At 45.7% G+C, this 20,539-nt stretch overlaps 1 protein-coding gene across 1 annotated transcript in view; it reads right to left on the reverse strand.

The window, feature by feature from the left end:
* The window catches only part of DDX49 (DEAD-box helicase 49), a 561,187-nt gene that overhangs the window by 535,396 nt on the left and 5,252 nt on the right, over nucleotides 1-20,539 (reverse strand). The window contains exon 2 of the mRNA XM_069649167.1: nucleotides 5,407-5,530. Coding sequence (XP_069505268.1) covers nucleotides 5,407-5,530 — 124 coding nt within the window. The remainder of the gene's footprint in view (nucleotides 1-5,406; nucleotides 5,531-20,539) is intronic.

The following is a 20,539-nucleotide window of genomic DNA, read 5'->3' on the forward strand; positions in this document are numbered from 1 at the left end:
GGTCATGTTCAGCTTGCTCAACAAATCCCATCCAACAGGTTTATAGGGGAGGCAACTGACTATAGTAAGGGTGTACAGACCACTCTCCCTCCCTATTTTAATAGCTACCTCTTCTGTGTAGGGTACAATCGCGATAGTCCCAGAGAATCCTTGTGGTCAAGCGTTTCAGCGGATAGCGGGAAGTTTCTTTCACTGAGGCATGATTAAGTGGCACCTGTATCGACCAAAATGAATTGCTTATTACCTATCAGCACCCACCAAGGGTTCCGCGTCAGGGTGCAAGGCATTAAAATAAGCAGTGTCGCGCAGCAATATGCTATGCAATTCTGTAGGTTTGTTAATTAAATTGGCACTTGTGTAGCAAAGTTAGCTATTTAAGTTACCCTGTTCAATGAAAGCACAGCTCACCCTGCATTCTTTTCTTGTCTTCAGAGCTCTCGCCACCCTCTTATCTGTTCACTGCAAGTTCAAAGGGGTTAATGGAGAGAGAGAGCAGCAGTAATCATCCCCTTCACTCATGTGCCAAAAGGCCTGTGTGGGAGGCAAAAGGCGATGCACATTTTATTTTTATTTTTCAATTAATTGCAAACCAGACATACTCGGGGTAATACTGTTATTAAGCTAACTGTATCCTGTCTGACAAAGACCAGTATTTGTTAGATATTTTTTTTAAAGGCTTTCAATTCCTTTTCTAAAAATGTAATGGGTTACATAATGCATAATTACAGTATTACTACTGTAAAACACTGCATTGCCTTCATGCTTTACAGTGAAGTGTATCTAAATCTCAGTGTCAACTAGATTTCATTTTGTTGGGAAAGATGCATCATATTGCGAGTGGACACCTTTGAAAATGTACATGACCATGCAGCCAAATGATTTGATGGCAAACCTAGTCCTGTGGCCTGCTGGTTACATACAGCTTGCAACTGGTGCTCAACCCATGAGCTGATCCCACACTCCTTGACATTCTATCTTACCGTGTTGGTTTATAACCATTTCCCTGAAAGTGAGATGGCCGGAAACTACAATATTCTACCTAGTTTGACCAGTTCTCTGCCTGCTATGCCATCCACTTTGCTTAGTCTTTTACATAATGAATACACAAAGCTAACTTGATATCTACTTAAAGTAGTTTCCATCCTGTCTGTACATGTGCAGACGTACTACAAAACTGTACATTGTAGTTGGTCTCCAGAGCTCACTTTGCTCTATGATTATGTTTGCATTATATATTTGCACCTGCAGTAGAGACAGCTGGCCAAACTGTATTTAGAGCCATTTTATCTTATCTTTTTATTTGTGTCCGTTCATGCAGCTAACCTTTTTACAGATAGACACTCATCCAGGGCTCGCAAAGTATTTTTGCCCACTCGCATAGTCAAGAAGATTCTAAGAAGGGCCAGTACCATTTGCTGGGGATGTTGGAAACTTTTATTTAAACTTTACTTTCACTGTGCATGGCTGGCCTCTGGGTTGCAGCGGTGTGCCAAACCAAAGTGGGTTTGTGGTGATGTGCACCATTTTACAGAAAGAATTTGCAAGGCCTGATTTATCTCACTAATATCTATCTTCAGCGGTATACAAGACTGCTGTATTGTTGCTAACTTTACATCTTGGGCGCAAGTATCTTCTGGTGACATTAAAAACATTAGTACAAAATTGCTAATCAAGAAAAATGTAATTAGCAAACTCTGTTATCAATTTTTGAAAACTAATTTATGCCTTGGGGTGGGTAGTTATGGACAGGACTGGGCACGCAGGGGCTTTCGGTGGGCTGTCCTAATCAGGATATGTATTAGTACACAGGAATGTGAAGGGGTTTCCTTCCATCACACTGACCCCTTGGTAAGATGCTACCGTTCCATTCGGCACTGCAATGGATGTGGGCATCTGGCCTCTGTACAAGCTATTCTGCTGGTCCTCTTCGTGTTGCGCACTAGACGTCGCGCGGGCCTGCATTTGTGGTGGGTTTGGGGCAACTGGGGGTAGGCCTGATGTATTTCATAACGTATGGAGGGGAACATAGGCAGATGCGGCAGGGTTGGGGCAGGTTGAATACCCTGCTCCCTGCCTGCTTCTGCACTCTTGCAAAATGTCCCCATTTCCCACAGCTCCAACACCGAGAATGTCCCATACTACCTATGGGTCCCATCCCACCGAACCGCCCCCCCCTCTCTGCTCCCTTAAAACCCTCCACTCCCCCACTGCTGACATCCTTGGTGCCACTCAGGATAGTGATGTGGGGGTTCGACCCCCCCACTTCACTCCACCTGGCCAAAACGCTGCTATCCTTACATCTGCGGGTGCTGCAGCCTGCTGCGCTGAATTAGCCTCCGAGTTTGCCATAAACTGCTCCTTCCACTGCTATCTTATCAAACTTCTTTTGTACTAGTTTTGCTTCCTCTGCCTGCAACCTTGGAGCAGTTTCCTTTTCTCGTTCTTTAATCCTTCTGCAATCGTGTATTATAGTCTCAATCTCGGCTCACCCCTTCGCTTCTATGCCCACTATCTTATCAAGCACTTTCTGAACTTCCTTGGGCAATCCCCTTTTAAAAACAAAATAAAAAAAGGAGGAACGGATCAGTCCCACTGGTCACCAGTCTCCGCTCGCCACATCTCCTGCACTTTTAAAGTGTACTAAGCGGCATCTTCATCGTCCCTCATGGTGTACTGCATTATGGATTCTAAGTCTGGTGTATCGGGGTACGCCTGTCGCAGTGCGTCCCACACTTGTGCCCTAATATTGTTGAAAGGTGCCCCATTGTGCGCATCACCATCTAGTTTTCCTCCAGGGTACCCTGCCTTGACCAACACTTCCCCGGCCTGTCCTGACTTTTTGAAGGGAAGTAAAACCTTCAGCTTCTCTTCCCCTCATTGTTATGGGGAAACAGACCTATACTTCAGACTATCAGTAATGAGAAACTTTGTTTTTCTTTGTATTGTATTTTGGCAATTCCACACAGCACCTTGCAGTGCAGTGCAATGGGAATACTTAGTATCCCCATAACTTTTGATCTTTTTGGTCGCTTTTTATATGTGCCCAAGACATGCTTGTGGCAGCAGTCACATTTTTACACATTCTACTCTATTTTACTCTTACACTTTGGTGTTTCTGCAGTGGACCAGCCTCCTCACCAGTCACTGGCCCGATGAAGTCCTGCTCCTTTGCAAGATCTCAGAAGACTCATTGGTGTTTCAGCCCCTGGACTAGTGGCACCAACTAGTCCCGATGCCTTCCAGGTTGCAAGCCCCTAGAGCCTTTGGAAGTGTCCAAGGACTGCAAGGTGGATTAACCAGCACCCTCGTGGCATAACCCGCCAGAGATGTCGCTGTTCTGCATTCAATTCTGGAACTTTGGTGATCGCCAGCTTATGCCAAAAGCTGCTTTCTCGCGACCCGACATTTCAGCTTCCTAGCATCAAGAGAACCTTTCCTGGAGCTGCTTCTGTGATCGTGACTGGAAGATCACCTGTCGTCGCCTGCTAAGGGTGACCATTGCTGGAACTCGTCTGGGAGGCGTCCTGGAGGAATCTGCACCATGGAAAGTCTGCATTCTTCATCGTAGAGTGTTGCATTTTGAAGTTGGAACAGACTGGATGAAGGAATTGAACCTGCAACCTCTGGGCACGCCTCCCCCGAACAAAGGGCGGAAAATTGTGTCCCCAGCGACCCCCAGACGAGCCATCATGTCATCTGGGAAAATCAAATGTAAGGGGTGTAAGTAAACGCAACTGTTCCTGTCCTCCCACTGCCCGCGTCCGCCCTAGGATAACATTGGGTGCAAAGCCCTTTGTCGCCTAACTCGCTCTTTACATACCTTTGGTCATCAAACCTGGCTTAAGTATCCAACCCCCTAGGCTAGCCTTGAGACTGGAAGAGAGAGTAGAACTTGCCTGTCTTTGGACAAATACATATACCACTGTTTGAAATCACCACCACAAGCCCATTGCATCCTTTTAGAGATTATCCTCCCTCGTGAAACCTGTATTGGAACCTCTAACTTTTGGGCACTAGGCAGCATGCAGCATAGGGTTGGACTTCTTAATTAAAGAGAATTGTGCTAATAGATGCATCTGAATACTTACCTGGTTTAAATGATCGAATGATGCATTGTAAGTGAACCTACTCGGAATGTATATATGTGTGATATATGGCTTTATGTGATAATACTACCTGCTAGTTTAATTTCTTAGTGTGTTCGCAAAGGCCTAATGAATTGTGTTTTATACATACTGTCTAAGCTGAATTGTTGCGAGTTATTCTGTGGGAACTCATTGAGGCCCTAGACAGCCACTCGCACTCGTATGTCGCTTTCTGGGATCTGCGGAGCACCGGTGTGCGCTTTATCCAGTAGTCTCGGTTATGCTCACAGGGCTGAATGTCGTAAGGTGTCGAACACAGAGATTGTCTGGTGCTTAGGCTGCGCCTGATGAAATGGACGCAGCACCATTTCACCCAACCCAGGTTTCCCGCAAGTCTCAGTAAAAATGTGGTTTGCAGTCTTGTTGACTGTGCTTCTGAATTCTGCTGTACTGCTCAGTCCATGCTTTTACTGATAAGAGTTTGGGTAGACCTCCGTGTGAATTTCCCTGCTCTTCAACTGCAGTGGTTTCTCAGAAATCTCCCACAGGGTAGATACTGAAAACCCATCTTAACAGAAGGCATGGCGATTGTGGGAAGGCGTGGTGAAGTAATTCATGCGACAGACAGACATCACTATCACAGCTCTAAAGAGAAGAAAGCAGAACTTGGGTAGCAGAGGTCTCACTTTGCTTTTCCCATCTTGTGTAAAGAATTATAAGGGTTTAAATGCCAATTTCCACAAAACCCCAATTCCAACAGCTAGGCCACTGTAAAGTGCTCATAGTTATTGTAGACAAGTAAACTGAGGCGCCAGCTTTTCCCCTGTGCCAACTAGTCCTGTACCATCCCCACCACTACCAGCCACATGCTGATGGACCTGGCACCACGAATTAGACAACACTGCTACTGGTTCTCCTTCAGACCTGTGGCAACATAATCAATAGATGACAATCACCAAAGTTCAGATAGCAAAATAAGCATTTTTACATGTGCCTAAAAGGCAATGGCTCTGTAACAGTCTCAGAGAAACACATCATGCATTAAACCCATTCAATAAATAAATTCATAAAAAGGGAAGGCAGTGTGTCCCTCGTCATCAGCAAAGACTGATGATGGAGGGGAGAGATGAGAAGTGAGTACCCAACAAAACATACTGCTACTAGCGTAGGTCTATTCTCAACCTTCCCCTTTTGCAAGACTCCAACACGCAGAAAAAATTAGAAATGTGTAAGGAATAAGAGTTGGAAATAGCCAACTGTCAATGAATGGCACCTCATGTTAATTTGCTATTGTGAATACGTTTCAACTTTTAGGACTTACCTGGTTGGCGTGAGCACAAGACAGAATATCCCATACGGATCCTCTGAAAGCTTCTGGAGGATTGGGAGCACAAAAGCAGCAGTCTTGCCACTTCCAGTCTTCGCACAGGCCATGCAGTCCTGACCTTAGGATTGAAAATGTTGCCTGTAAGTAGCTGTAACGATCATTCTGCACTCCAGGAGTTTTACTTTTGTTAGTAAGTCATTTGTCTTGAACACCTACGCAGTGTGCAGTACCCTACCCTTTTATGGAAAGCACTGCCCAATTAACCATGGGTTTGTTAAATTTGCTATATTTACCCTCCAAAAGAATGTTCAGTGCACTCAAACAGTGAAAAACAAACTACCACTGTGAGTAGTCAGAAATGTGAGGCTGGCAACTTTTGGATAAGTTCTCAAAGTTTAACATTTTATTAATCTATAAGTTTCAACAAATGCCTCACTACCCCTACTCCGACAAGGATTTCCCTGCCTAGCAACACTAAAGGAAAAAACGAACAATGGATATCAGGCCATCACACTTAAACATACATAAATAATATATGACAATTCACAACAACATCAACAATGATAATCACAGTCTTCTCTTGGTAACCTGGGTGAACTCCCCTTCCCCAGGTTTCAAGGTAAATTCAGTTCCAATTTTCAACAAAAAGAAACAAGGAAATCAGAGTTGGTAAAAAGAAAGTCTTAATTCAGTACTTGGTTCCTTCCATGTGTCAAAAGAAAGGTCTATTAACCAAAGTTAAAACAGTAGAAGAGCGTCTCTTCTTGCTTGAATAATGACTTTCCACTTCATCCAATAGCATCAGTGGTATTTCCGACCAAGATGCTTTACCACAATTTATACAGGTCAAAGAAGAAACACAGTTTTGATATGCTCAAAATAGACAACTTCTGATAAGGTAAATGAAACACAGCTTCTAGTAAAGTTAATAAACACAGCCATCTTTGTCAGGATGACTTCACAGCACTTCTACTTCCACCAGAACCACTCTCATCAGGGTAACTTCTGCAAGATTTCACCATGTCGGTCTACTCGCCTGTACCATAATGTTCCACGTTCAACTGTGCCTATGATGTTTCGAATTCACTGAAAACAAAAATATTACAACAGCTTGAACAGTCTGCTTCTTTATGACTATGAAGAACTTTGTATGCAAGATGAGATTCATTTAACGCTTTCAAGTACGGCACTCTTCTTCTGAACATTCACTTTCCAGAAGGGCAGCCTATTTGTCACTCTTGTCTGTCTGCAACAACCCAAAATTTCCTTTAGACTATATTTCTCTTTCTCCTATTGACTTTGGCAATGTAGGTTGTATCAGCTTTTAAAGAATAATCACAAGCTGCAAGCATCCCTTTCCCCAAACTTGCTTTTGCCTCTTTGTATTCTGCCAGCCATGATAATTTACTCAGAAGCCTTGTTGCCACTCTCTCTTGGCTTCAGGTAATGCTTGCACACTCTTGGCTTGGGCAATGCTGATGTTCGGTTATGTGCATACAAAATATAATTGCTCTTTTATAAAATGTGCGTAATACCGGAGATCAGTTTCCAAGCGCAAGACCGGGATTCAAACCTGTGTTGCTATGTGTTGTCTTGCTTCCAAGACAAACTTGTTGCCCCTGAGCTATCCTTCCAACTTAAGTACTATAGCTCAGTGGCAACGTGCCCGTCTTGGAAGCAAAACGACGCAGAGCAACACAGGTTTGAATCCCGTGTCTGCTCTTAGAAACTTCTTCGGTATTAAGCACATTATAAAAAACTAAGCAAGACAATACTTGCACCATTTCTTGGCTTTGAGAAAGGCTGGTTTCACTCGCGTAATTGTGGAGACATGTTATTCACTCTTGGCTTGAGCAATGCTTGCTCTTTCCAACTTGTAAGAAGACTTCGACTTCTATTGTTAGCTATTTAATTGCTTTAGTAAAAACTCAGAGGTCACTCTTCCTCTGAGAAGCTTTATTCACGCGACCACTTCTTTACATGTTTTCCACACAATTAAGATTCACTGCATTTCTTTCTTACCCGATTGAAAGAAATGACATTCAGTTATATGCAATCGCTACATTTCAAGTGCTCCATTGCATGGCAATCAATGGTCAACTTCCCATCGCTTTTCTCGCACGCGAGTGATTGTTTAAGGATACTGTTGCCAGCATTGTTCGCTCAAGCAATCAGTGTCTGATCTTGCGCAATCACCTCACCACCCAGGACCTTGTCTCCTCCCAGGGGATCCTCCCGCATTACACCACCCCCCAAGGTCAAGATCAGGAAGAGTCTGCCTTTCAATGGCCACCTGGGAGGCGGCTTTACGGGGGGATCCGCAGGATTCCTCGAACCCCTTAAAATACTGGTAATATTCAAGGCTAGTGGACAAAAAATTGAAGCGGAGTAGGTCCAATTCCGAATTCATATCAACATCGGCACTCTCAAAGTCCTCAGAGATGACAACAGAAAGTCATTCCCAAACAAGGCGCTCCCACAGATGCCTCAACCAACAAGTTATCAAAAACACTCTCATCATACTGTGCTTGCCCAAAGCAAAAAGGAGATGCCAAGCAGTTAATGAGGAATTTCACAGAAATGGGATCAACAGACCACTTAAAGCCAAGGTCTTGTTAATTGGAAACAAACTATTACTTGTGGGCTGGGTCATTCTCTAGGCTGGCTACTTTTTTGGGGGATTCTTTACAGAGTCGGTACAATTATGGCCTTTCCCCTCTACTAGTGTACTGTGCATTCTCTGTGTTTTGAATTTTTGCACATGATTTGACCGGGTTTCTTTTTTTTCTGGCTACGACTTTGTTTTAATGTTGCTTTCTCCCACTTAGTTGGGAGCGGCTTGCTTGTCCTACAACTTTTTGCATATTATGTAGTTTGGACCTTCACCTGGTCAGTATTCTGGATTTTCATTCCCATGTCTTTCTTGCTGGTTTTCCTTATGTCTTATCACTCTCTGGTTCTTTCTGTCTTATTTAAACTGTCCTCATTTCAACTTTTGTACCAGTTCATTAATATTGTAAAATGCCTTGGCGAAGGCCCTCTAGCAATTCAATAAATAAACAAAATTGGAAATTTGGTCAGATTACCCCACGCAGTGGAGCTCGGCTGTATATACAAATGGAGCAGCTCTTTCAGGGCCATGCCTCAGTCATTCCCCAGTGAGCAAATCCACCTCGCACAGGATAACTGTCACAGTCTCTGGAGTTTTAAGCTGATCTTTGTGAATATTTGAAATAAAAAAAAATACTAGGGCTGAAAAGGCAGAGTTTTTTCTATTCAAATTGTTCAACTTTTTTTGCACTTTCTTTTTAAAGACATGCAGGGGCAGACCCGCCACGGCCACCCCAACATTCCCCCCATCCTAATCTACTCCCTTACCCCACTCCCTATCTATTCATTTGCCAAAAAGGTGCAAAAAGATGAAATATATTCGACAAAAAAAAATTCCTTTTTAAGCCTCGGTATTTTGTTATTTGAAATTTTTGAGCATTACCTTTTAAGCACCCGACAATTCTTTCCTTCTACTTTTTTGGCTTGGTGTGGTGCTGTCTGGATGTTGCGTTGCTCCTGGCTGGCCTCATGGAATACCTCGAACCACCATCACTGGTAGTTTGGGTCATATTGGTGGAAGGCTGGGCATAAGACTCTTGTACTGTTGTTGGCCCTTCGGATAAACAAGCTTCTTTCCCCCGAACAGTGGTGGGGGCCTAGCTCAGCAAGTTTTTCTTACATGCCTTCCACTTTCTCTATCACGGTACGATTGGGCCTACTGGTGGCTTTCCTCCTTTCCCCTTCTACTCCAACATCTCCTTTCTCTTGCTTTCTGTATTCCCTCCCTCTTTCCCCTTCTCAGGGTTCCCTCGCCATTCCACTGAACATCCTTCAACTTCACTCTTCATTGCTCCTTCCTTTCTGACACCTCCTTGCGCATCTTTAATAATTCTACATTCTCTGTGCACCCCTCTAAGTCTCCTCTTCATTTCCATCATACTCTTTCCTAATCCCCAACGTCTTGCTTTTCTCTTTACCTTCTTACAGATTCTGTCTCTTCTAGTCACCTTCTTCCATGTGTTCCCTCTCTGTGCCTCTTGATCACTTCTCCACCTCCATTCTGGTTTCTCCCTCACTCAACTACACACGTCACCAATTCCACGCTCAACTCGTTCAACACTGTGCTTTTTTCTGTCAATTCCACTCTTCTCTATCATACCTCCTCTGCTTTTTTTCTCTGCCTTCCCACTCTGTTAATTTCTTTACACACTCTCCCTCTTAACGTTCCTCCTCTCCACAAATTCATGCTACAAACACCTCTGCGCTCTCTGTACTCACAATTCCTACACCCTTTTCAGGCCCAGTCTGTTTCATCCCTGCAAGGGCACACGTCTGTGTTTGTCAGGTTAGTAAGTGTGTTCAGCTGTGTTTTTGGTGTGGGGGACCAATGTGATTGGCCAGTACTCATCTGAAATACCAGATGTGCACAAGAGACTCCTCAGCCAGTACCCCCAATGGACAACACTATTGGCCAAAATAGTAATCACTCCACCAACACAACAATACCATATCAAAAAGATTCCTTTTAGATGGAAAAGTTAGAAAAATTAACCAGTAAATTAGCATGTCATCCATGCGGGCATGATTTACTGCAACTTCACTTTTTGCCATTAAGAAGGAGGATTGTTTTTGTGCTGTATTCACTTGTGCCTCTAGGGAAACTGGAGAACGGAGGCAGCAACTGTCGATGTCTCAGTGGCATTTAAGATTTCTTCAAAGTCTCTTACTTCAACCCTGATGGAGGAGGTAGGCGAGGAGAGCGCCTGCCACAGTGTGGCAATTTCTGCTTTAAAATCACTCTGCAACCTTGTATAGAACGTTGAAAAGCTGGAATCCAAGTCCATCTTTGTAAGCGCCAGAGAAGGCTTATGTAGTACTGCCATTTTGCCCTCCACTGTGAAAATTTGAAATGTTCTACACCGTATAGAGAATCAAACGAGAGCAGGCACTTGCAGGAAAGACTTGCAATGTCATTGTATTTCGGTTTAGGTTTTGAGGGCGACATACACATTCTCAGTAAATGACTGAAGGCAAAGTGTTGAAAACCATTCATTTTCTCAAGGAATAGTCTACAACATATAAGCGATTTGAAAGAGCCGCCCTCTCTCAGCAGCCCATTCATATGGGTAACCCAACTTCTTATTGGCTTGACCACAGGTACCCCAATTAAGTTAGACAAGGGCAAAGGGAAACAGTGTCTCACAAGACAGCACCTATACAGGGCACAAAAAGAAGCCTAATTCCGGTTACAAGGTCGCTTTTGTTAGTATTCAAGAGGTTTTGCCTGCTGTGCAGCAAAAGGGGAGAGCTTAAAGTTGTACAGGACTGTTCATGCTGTGCTTCGAGACTAAGAGCCTTTGGGTCTTTACCATCCTGACTCTGATGGCTCGCAGTTGTGAACAAGCTCCTACAATGTCCCTGGACTGCCAGACTGAGCTGTGCTTAGAAAGAATGTAGAAAGCAACCAGCTACTAGAACAACAAGTCGGCTTCAGACCTATGAGAGGAACGAAAGCAGCACTGCTATCAACCTGGGATGACCTGGCTGTCTCCAACATAACCTCAGCACCGATATCTAGACCGTTCAGCAGCCTTCATAACAGTCACCATGTAACCCTCATCAAAAGACCAAGCAATTTATGGCCATGGAGAGGAATTCTTCCAAGAAAAAAACCTCAATCTATGGACGGAAACAAACCCCGAGATCCTGCAATAACATTCACTCCTCGAAACAAAACAATATTCAAAACTGAAATATGGCAGATGAGCCTATTCATGCCTCTCAACTAAACTCTGGAACTCACTCCCAATGAAGTATGTACAACAGAAGAACACCTGATATTTAGGAAACCTCTAAAAACATGGCTCTTTAACTCAAAAACTAAGCAGGAAGTACTATCAAAGAGAAAACAGGCTACGGAGACCCAAGGAGAGTAATCACAAATCACGGCATCATGTAAACTGACTTAATCGAACTGGACAGGCCTTATGGAAAGACAACAATCTCACAAATTGAAACTACAACATAAACAAATCAATGTAACCAACAAGAACACTCAGACCTTATAACCACCCATCCTACTAAAACGCTCCATATTCTTACCAACACAGCACTCCACTACTGAATACAACACACACATACCTCTACAGCAGAGACTAGAAATCATACAGCAAGCTTGACACCCCACTCAATCAGAACACACTAAATCTCCAACACGAGACCACTGACACACTAGCAATCCCATGTTGGCCCAAGCACCAAAGAACATCAAACCCATCCTACCTAGAAACAAACCCAACAAATAGTGACTTGTTTCAAACTGAAGCTACCAACAGCATAGTAAAAGCATTCCTGTGCTCTCTCTCTCTCTCCGTCCCACTAACTAAGCCTCCCCTAACCCTCGTTCCTTTTTAGATCTCAGCGCCTGGAGACCATGAAAATGCCCACGGTGCATGGTATAAATCTCAATAACGTAACATTCTGTTGCCTTTAAAAAGCACATGCCTCGCTTTTACCCAGTACGAGGATGGCGGCCACATGAACAGCATGCTCATTGTCTGGCATTCTGCTGGATCCAGATATTGCAGACCGTCTGCATAACCTTCTTATGCTATCCTTCTAGGGTACATATATTGTGGTCTATCTTCACGCTTCTCATGATGTTTGGGATTAGCATTGTGTGGAACACCAAGAATGTTATTGATGGACTGGGGGACTCTGCACGTACCTCCTCTGGGGCCTGTATTAAATAGTGGTAAAATATGTAATTTAAAACACGCCTGTACACAAGTATTTCTAGGCGTGGCAAGAGAAGAGAGGGAAGGCAGAGGGAGGACATGACAAACTATCTTACTAGGCCTTATGTCATTCAGATCATGCTAGTGTGAGAAAGATGTGGTCATTGCCAGCCACCAGGAGCCCCCTAGTTCCATCCACTAGCCTCAAAGAAGGCACTTCATTGAAGGGCGCTGAGCCATACTTAAAGAACATAAAAAAAAGTGTATAGAATTTGAAATCAAGCTATACAGATTTCTGAGAAAACTAGCCGACAGCTCCTCATTACATCCACGTTCCTACCCATGTCCTATTTTTTTTCCAGGATGATACCTGCATCCATTGACAGACACTACTAAACTTGCTTATGCATTTCCCTTTTTTGTTTACACCTCCTAGTCCTGGCTCATTTAAAAGGAGCACTTACTCTGGGGATCCAACAAGTTTTTATCCGTGACCTCCGAGACAGGCATGCTACAGTTGGTCACTGCCTGCTATTTTTCTTGCTTATGTACCTGATGTATCAGAGTGCTTTCAGTGTACATCCAAAGATTACTTTTTGTGAGAAGCTCAGTAGGTTCACTGAGGTCCACATATCCTGGTCTGTGGGATAAAGGATTTCTGCCCGACTATTGTCCTCACCAGGAATGAGGTGAGAGTAGCAGAGAGAGGGGCGATGGCTCAGAGGACAGCATACATTCCTTATTTCTGTGGGCTCTAGAAGGAGCAGGGTGGAGAATGCCTGCGAAAGGGTGCATCTGACAGGCAAGGCCTGTATGCAATCATTACAACCTTCAATGCATTACAGTCCGTGCACCCATTCCGTTATAGGAGGCAAACAGTCCTGTCACCTGACGATCCCAAATCCCATGGTCAAACTACTCAACCAGTGGAATCTTGCTCCAGTCCTTCAATGCTTGCTGGCGATGCCCCTGATCAACTTCCCTGGCAAAAAATAGGAAGCACACATCCTCGTCCTCATCTTCCTCCCATGCAGGGCCTCTTCCTTCTGGTGACACCAACTGAGCAACGGATGGTCTGGGCGCTCTCATTCCCGCTGCTTGTCGAGTATCCTCCCTGGAGGCCGTGGTTGGTACCGGTGCGACTGGGACGGCTGGCAATGGGGCTTGACAGACTCTCGCAAAATGGTACTCCTTTCTGCACCTCCTGCATGTGTGTCCTTTGGCTGGACACTCGCATGTATGTGGCAGGCCCCAGCCACACTGTGGCCATACCACTTCGCCTCCCACGCCGGGATCCTTCCGCAGCCACTACCCTTTCTTGAAGGCCTTGCTTTCCTTCCATTTTCCTATAAGACAAACGTCCTGCAGCTTCACCCGCTGCATGGACACGTCCAGGGCGGACGCTCTTACTTCTGCCAGCTCCTGGGAATGTCCCAACTCTAGAATTCTGGCCAATGTTGTAGCAGGCTGTCTGAGGACCTGCTTCCTCAGCTTGGCCGAGCTGCAGGCAAAGAGGATTTGTTGCCTAATATGGTCATCCTCATTGTTTCCCAACACACAGGATCGTGCAATGTGCCACAACCGTCCATGGAACGCGTCCAGGCTGTCTCAGTCTTCCTTCCTTCCTTGCTGCCCCAGCCTGAACCGCTCGTAGTCACGGTTGATCGTGGGCATAAAATACTCATTCAGGAAGGAGCTCAAGGGCAGCTGCATATAACAAATCCCTAGGTCGCAGTGTCTTAAATAAAGTTTGGACCGCAGGACCTGCAGAATACAGCAAGGTTGACCGTTTCAAGCGTTCACTGATCTCAACAGCCTCGAAGTAGAGTTCAGGATTTTTGACCCATGTGGTTCACTAAGTCCCAAGGCTGGCTGGGGCTCCCACTATGTAAAATCCACTCAGCGGGAGCTATCCTTTTTGACGGTGAGCAGCGCCACCCGCCTGTTCGCCATCGTCGTCTCCCATGGCGTCTTATATGTTGCTAGGGTGGCCTGTGTATGTACAATGATGGTGAGCCTCTGTGTTTCCGTTAACGTGTAAAGGTGCCTGGCACCCCAATAACTAAAACTGGAGATTGTTCTTGTGCGTCACCCTCCCACACGCTGGGAAAAGGGCACACAGCCCAGAGTGTGGTGCTGGGTACCCGCAATGTCTTTCTGTTGGACTGTCTTGTCTCCAGGCCGGAGCACACACCATGGCCTAGCCTTGAGAGCACACTCCACTTGCCGCCACCACGTGAACACACTGTGACCAATGTCCCTCTAAGTCTCCTGAGCAAGGATAAATATTGTCTGCGATTCCTGTGAGAAACCGAACTGTGTTCTCCCACCTACTCCCCCGGGATCCTCTAGCCAGGTGGCCAGGGAAGGGCCATCGCTTTTGGATCCCGACCCTGGGGGTGGACAAGCAAGGGAGGATCACCTGAGTGGAGGGTCACAGGGGATTGGGAAGAGAACATCCAAGGGCGAAACATGATATTCCCCCTTTTCCCATTCAACCTCAAAACCGTTTCCCTCCTTTCATGGGGTATTTCCAAACCGCTACAATCACCCCTCCCCATTTCCAACAAACACTGGGACGAGGAAGAGGCAACCGGGAGTGGTGAAGATTTCCCATACGAATAACATGGGGAGTATAAGGGGAACCGGTTGTAGAAAGAACTCAAGTTGTCCCATTGATAGTGTCAGGCAAAGTCAGGCATTCACTAATTATCACTTCCATCTGACTCCACTTGCCTGCTTTTCCAACTATAAAAAGGTGTGGTTGGGCACAGCTGAATGAGCGAGCTGGGGATGTTGTTTGAACCAGTGAAGCAAAGGAGCAGAGAGCAGAAGGATCGACAGCTCAGGGGAGAACGGCATGCTGAGACGCTGGCCCTGTGTTTCTGATCGGCTACAGCGTGGCTAGGGAGCCGTGTCTCCAGAGAGTCAGAGGGAAGCATCTTGCATGCTGCTGTTGGCAGTTGGAACATTGCTCGTTTCCTTGGGACCTGTGTCCGCCCCAAGGGTGCCTGAGGGGCAGGTGGCGAGACCCTGACCTCAGGCCCATATAACCAGGAGAGACCGCTGGTCACCGCGCTGCTGCCCGGGTGAGTCTTGTGAAGTGAGAGAAAGAGAGAGACACTCAGGAGCATAAGACTGACTGTTACCACACCAGCCGGGGCGTTGAGTAAGGAACCGGAAGTGGCAGAAGGAGGGCCGACAGCAGGAATTCCGAGGTCCTCCAAAGCAAGCCAAGGATCATCCTCAACCTGGGCCTCCTCAACTTGAGGGAACCCTTTACTATGATACGCCCCTCTGCTGGAGGATACGGACAGACAGAGGAGTAAACCAAATTAAAGAGGAGTAAACCAAATTAAAGAGCGGGGAACACGCACACCGCCAAACCACAATGCTGTAGGAGTAAAAAGACAACAGGTTAGTACTGGCGAAATGGAGTGGAGACAGTTAATTACTCTAGTTCTTCTTTGGTATACCTTCTAAGCAAGACTATACAGCTAGGTGACGTAAGGACCTACAATAGGAGAGAACAGTGGTATCAGTAACAGGATTTCTGGAAGGACCACAAAGTATGACAAGGGCAGTGCAAAGGATTACTGACAAAATCTATCCAACACAGGTAATTATATTTATCTTTCTTTATTGGCGAGACCCCACAGCCACAAGCTCCGGCTCCCCTCGCTCAACGGCCACTGTGGAATGTTGATTGCTGAACGTGCATCAACATTCCACCAGTGTGCCTATGCGCGAGCCCATACATATGCATATTACAACATATCCTCTTCCCTTGGATAAAAATGTTGTCACCCAACACCATTTCTTTTTTTTTTCGAACATGGAAAAAGAAAACAACAGCACATGACATGTCATATTCCAACTTACTTTAAAGCTGTATCCATACAAGTAGCATGGGTAATATTAAATGTGCTTCACTCTTAACAAACATAATCCCTAAATCTTATGGGTCGTCCACAGCTCCTACCCACACGACCCCTTTGTTGAACTTCATTATGTTGCAGATCCATAGCAGACTGAAATTCCACATTGACCTGTGGATCAACAGGACCTGGACGTGGTACACCCTCTTGCTGTTCACCCCCGAAGGGTTGCGAAACCACAGGATTATAATCCAGTGCATTTTCTTGTGATTCCTCCTCATGTTCCACACCTTCCCTGACCACACGTCTGCATCCATCCACCACCACTCGCCTCTTACTCCACACAGATCCATCCTCCAAGTGCACATACCCTTTTCCAACTTTAACAACCTTCCTTAAGGGCATAAAAGTGCTGTATCCTTTATGAACTAGCCTAGGATTCTTTATGTACACCTGATCCCCAGGCTTTACGTTCAACTCCTTCCTACTCATTTGTGAGGACCCCATAGTCTGCTGCCGCTCTAAAATGCTGCGATGGATTTCTCGCAAATCCATATAGCATGGACCACCGCCCCCCATAGCCAAGGTTCTCAACATTGTGCCTGCCTTCCTGCCCCTCATTAATTCAAATGGAGATCTACCCGTCAGCATGGTAGGTGTTCTCCGATATGCAGCCAGGTATTGTGACACAACCTCTTGCCAATTCAAACCATTGGCCAAAGCCAATTGTATGGCTGACTTAATAGTGCCATTGGCCCTTTCAACCAGACCATTTGCCGAAGGATTATACAGAGCTGTCCTATAATGAGAAATGGCATGCTTTTCCAAGAATTCTCTCATGGCTCTAGAAGTGAACTGCACACCATTATCCGTAACTAAACTTGCCGGTAAACCCTCACGGTCAAATACTTTTCTCAGAACATCAATTACGGTATTGGTCGTAACATCTGAACACGCCGCCACCTCAATCCACCTGGATGTGTAATCCACCAACACTAACATATACTTGGACTCAGGCTCTAAACAGTCAAACGGACCCATAATATCCAAAGCCAATTTCGACCATACCTGCTCTGGAACCTCAACAGGATGAACTGGTTGTGGATGCAGTACCTTGCTCTTATCACTAATAGAACACGCTTGACACTCTTTCACCACTCGTTCCATATCCTTGTCCATTGACGGCCACCAATACTCCTCTCTCAATCTCCTTTTGGTCAAGGATCGGCCCAAATGACCTTCATGTGCCAATTCCACCATTTTTCCCCTCAAACTTATCGGGGGTATCAATCTGCTGCCCCTCGACACACCCCAGGGACCTTCTGCTAATTCCTGGAGAACCTGGGCATATCCTTTCCCTTCCAGCCTTTCCTTCACGGTGTGCCAACCCTTCACCAGACCTTCCCTAATCCACTTTAACTCAATATCATCCTCAGACTCCTGATCCCACACCGACTTCTCCACTGCAGACGTAACCGATGCAACCTGACACTCCTGCAAATCATCCTCCTTCACTACTCCCCCCTCACTGTCCTCTTCGACCCCTGGCAAACGGGACAAACAATCCGCAACAACATTAAACTTCCCCGGAAAGTACTGCAAGGAAAAATTATAATCTTGCAACTGTACTGACCACCTCGCAATCCTCGGGGATACTGCCATGACTCCCTTGGAAGAAAACACCTGTACCAACGGTTTATGGTCTGTTCTCACTACATAGGGTATGCCCCACACAAATGTCCTAAAATGTTTCGAAGCCCACAGCACTGCCAAAGTCTCTTTCTCAATTACAGAGTACCTGGTTTCCAAATCTCTCAATGTCCTTGAAGCAAAAGCCACCGGGACCCATTCACCATTAATGTATTGCTCTAGGGCTGCCCCTAGGCCCACCTCACTTGCATCCACCGTCAACGCAGTTCTATTTTTTGGGTCAAATGATTTCAGACAGGTAGCCTTCTCCACATCCCTCTTAACCAACTCGAATTCTGCCGCACACTCCGCAGACCATACAAATCTTACACACTTTCTCATGAGAGCTCTCATGGCCACTGTCTTTTCAGCGTAATTTGACACAAATTTAACATAATACTCTGCAAGACCCAGAAAAGCCCTCAGCTGATCCTTATTAACCGGAGCTGGCGTATCCCTCAACACTTGTACCAACTCCCTTTTTGGACTTACGCCTTGTGAACTCAACGTGTGTCCCAAATATGTGACCTCCTCCACCCCCACTTGACACTTTGTTAATTTTACAGTCAGACCTTTTTCTTTAAGAATCTGCATGACCTTCCTCACCCTCGCATCATGTTGTTCCCTGCTGCTGCCCCAAACCAAAATGTCATCTTGAAAGTAGCTGACACCCACCACCCCTTCAAACAACTGATGCATCAGCCTCTGAAATACTGCCGAAGCCGAAGCCAAACCAAAAGGCATTCGACAAAATCTGAACGCACCAAACGGAGTCACAAATGACGTAAGAGGTCTAGATTCAACATGCAGGTCAATTTGGTGATACGCAGTTGACAAATCAAATGTTGAAAAATATTTAGCTTCACCCAACGTCAATAGCAACTCATTAATATTAGGCAAAGGATGCCGATCCACCCATATGCTGGCATTTAATTCCCGAAGATCCACACACATTCTAATGCTGCCATCACTCTTCTTCACTAAAACCACCGGAAATAACCATTCCGAAGCCTCAATGGGTTCTATTATTCCTGCCGACTGCAACTTAGCCAATTCCGCCTTAAATGCCTCCCTCACTGAAACTGGCACCCCCCTCACCTTGTGAACTTTAGGCACTGCACCCTTCTTCAACACAATGCGATGCGTAAAGCCCCTAAGCTTACCCAGAATGTCAGAAAATACTTCAGGAAACTCACTCATAAGCACTGTAGGGGTAACTCTTACATCCTTCTCTTCCATTCCCTCCCTGACACTGAGAACCGGTTCTTTTTCACCTGGATGAATTTGTATCTTTAGTGCAGCCTGCTCATCCCAACCCAACACACTTGTCCCTTTTTTAGCCACATACAATTTACCTAAGGTCTGCCTTCCTTTGAATGAAAAATTTGACCAATTATATCCAAGTAGATCAATGGAACTTTGCCCGTATGCATACGGTCTGATGTCTGGTGCCAACAGCGTAGATATCGGCTTACCCAAAACCTCTTGATACACTTCCGGAGACACCAGGGTATAAGGTGACCCAGAGTCTACCAGCATATCCACAGGGTGCTGGTCCACCAACACCGACACCCATGGACCCTTCCGCCCATCACCCTCCACATGTAATATGACACTCTGTTTGGGACCCCCACCTGATGCTCCCTCCAGCCCCGTGGTAAACTCTTCTGCAGTTACATTTGCGACCACTTGCCCTTTACACATTCGTGCAAAATGGCCCACCCGTTTACATTTCCTGCACTCTACATTGCTAGCTGGACATGATTTCGCATCCACTGTGTGACTTGACCACCCACAATTTTTGCACACCTCTTTACCTTTAGGTGCTCTGTTCCCTTGTACAACCCCTTTGTCCAAACCCTTCTTGCTCCTTGCCACCACCGCATGCACAGTTTCCCTATTTCCCTCCCTTTCAGTAACAATTTGTACACTCGCCTTGGAGGCTTCAATTGCTCTAGCAATCTCTAAAACCTTATCAAGAGAAGGATCGTTCTCAATCCACAATCTCTCTAATTTTTTGATTTGACGTTTTCATCATAATCTGATCCCTTATATGTTCCTCTCCGTTACCCGGGAACCCACATGTAGCCATGAGCGCACGTAAGGCAGTAACGTATGAGTCTATACTTTCCGCAGCACCTTGTGCCCTAGAGAAAAACTTATAACGCTCTAAAACCACATTAACTCTTTTTCCAAACCGTACTTGCAGTTTCTTCAAAGCCGTCTCATAGGCACTTACAACCATTTCCCCTTCGCCTCCCCCTTGAACCATTACATTCTCTCCAGGCAGGTGACGAAAAACTCTCAAGCCTTCAGTACCAATACAATTAAGCAAAGCAGCCTCCTTTTCATCGTCGTTGAACTTTGCCCCACCCGCAGCCCGCAAATATACCTTAAAGGCATCTACCCACTGCTCCCAAGGCGCAACCGGCTCTCCTGGGTTAGGCAAAAATGCTGGTGGAGGCCTAGCAGCTGTATGCAACATGGCCAAAATTTACTGCCCAAGACCTTGTGCCCACCAAAGTAATCGACACAAAACTGTTCTTTTGCGTGCCCCCCTCTAATCCAAGGATTTTCCTCTCTTTCACTTCAAGTCAGTGGTCACCACACCAACCAAGGTGACCGCACATGCATATCTTCCCTTGTAGCCTTGTTGAGCGTGCACCCCCACGCATGTGCAGTACAGCCAGGACCTGGCACCGGGTGAGTCACAACCAATGATGTTCCCACGATGTGTACAAACAATCCCAGCCCCAGACAAGCTGTAGCCTT

The sequence above is a fragment of the Ambystoma mexicanum genome, chromosome 1p, assembly GCF_040938575.1.
Source record: "Ambystoma mexicanum isolate Mex_15411 chromosome 1p, UKY_AmexF1_1, whole genome shotgun sequence".
Classification (NCBI taxonomy): Eukaryota; Metazoa; Chordata; class Amphibia; order Caudata; family Ambystomatidae; genus Ambystoma; species Ambystoma mexicanum.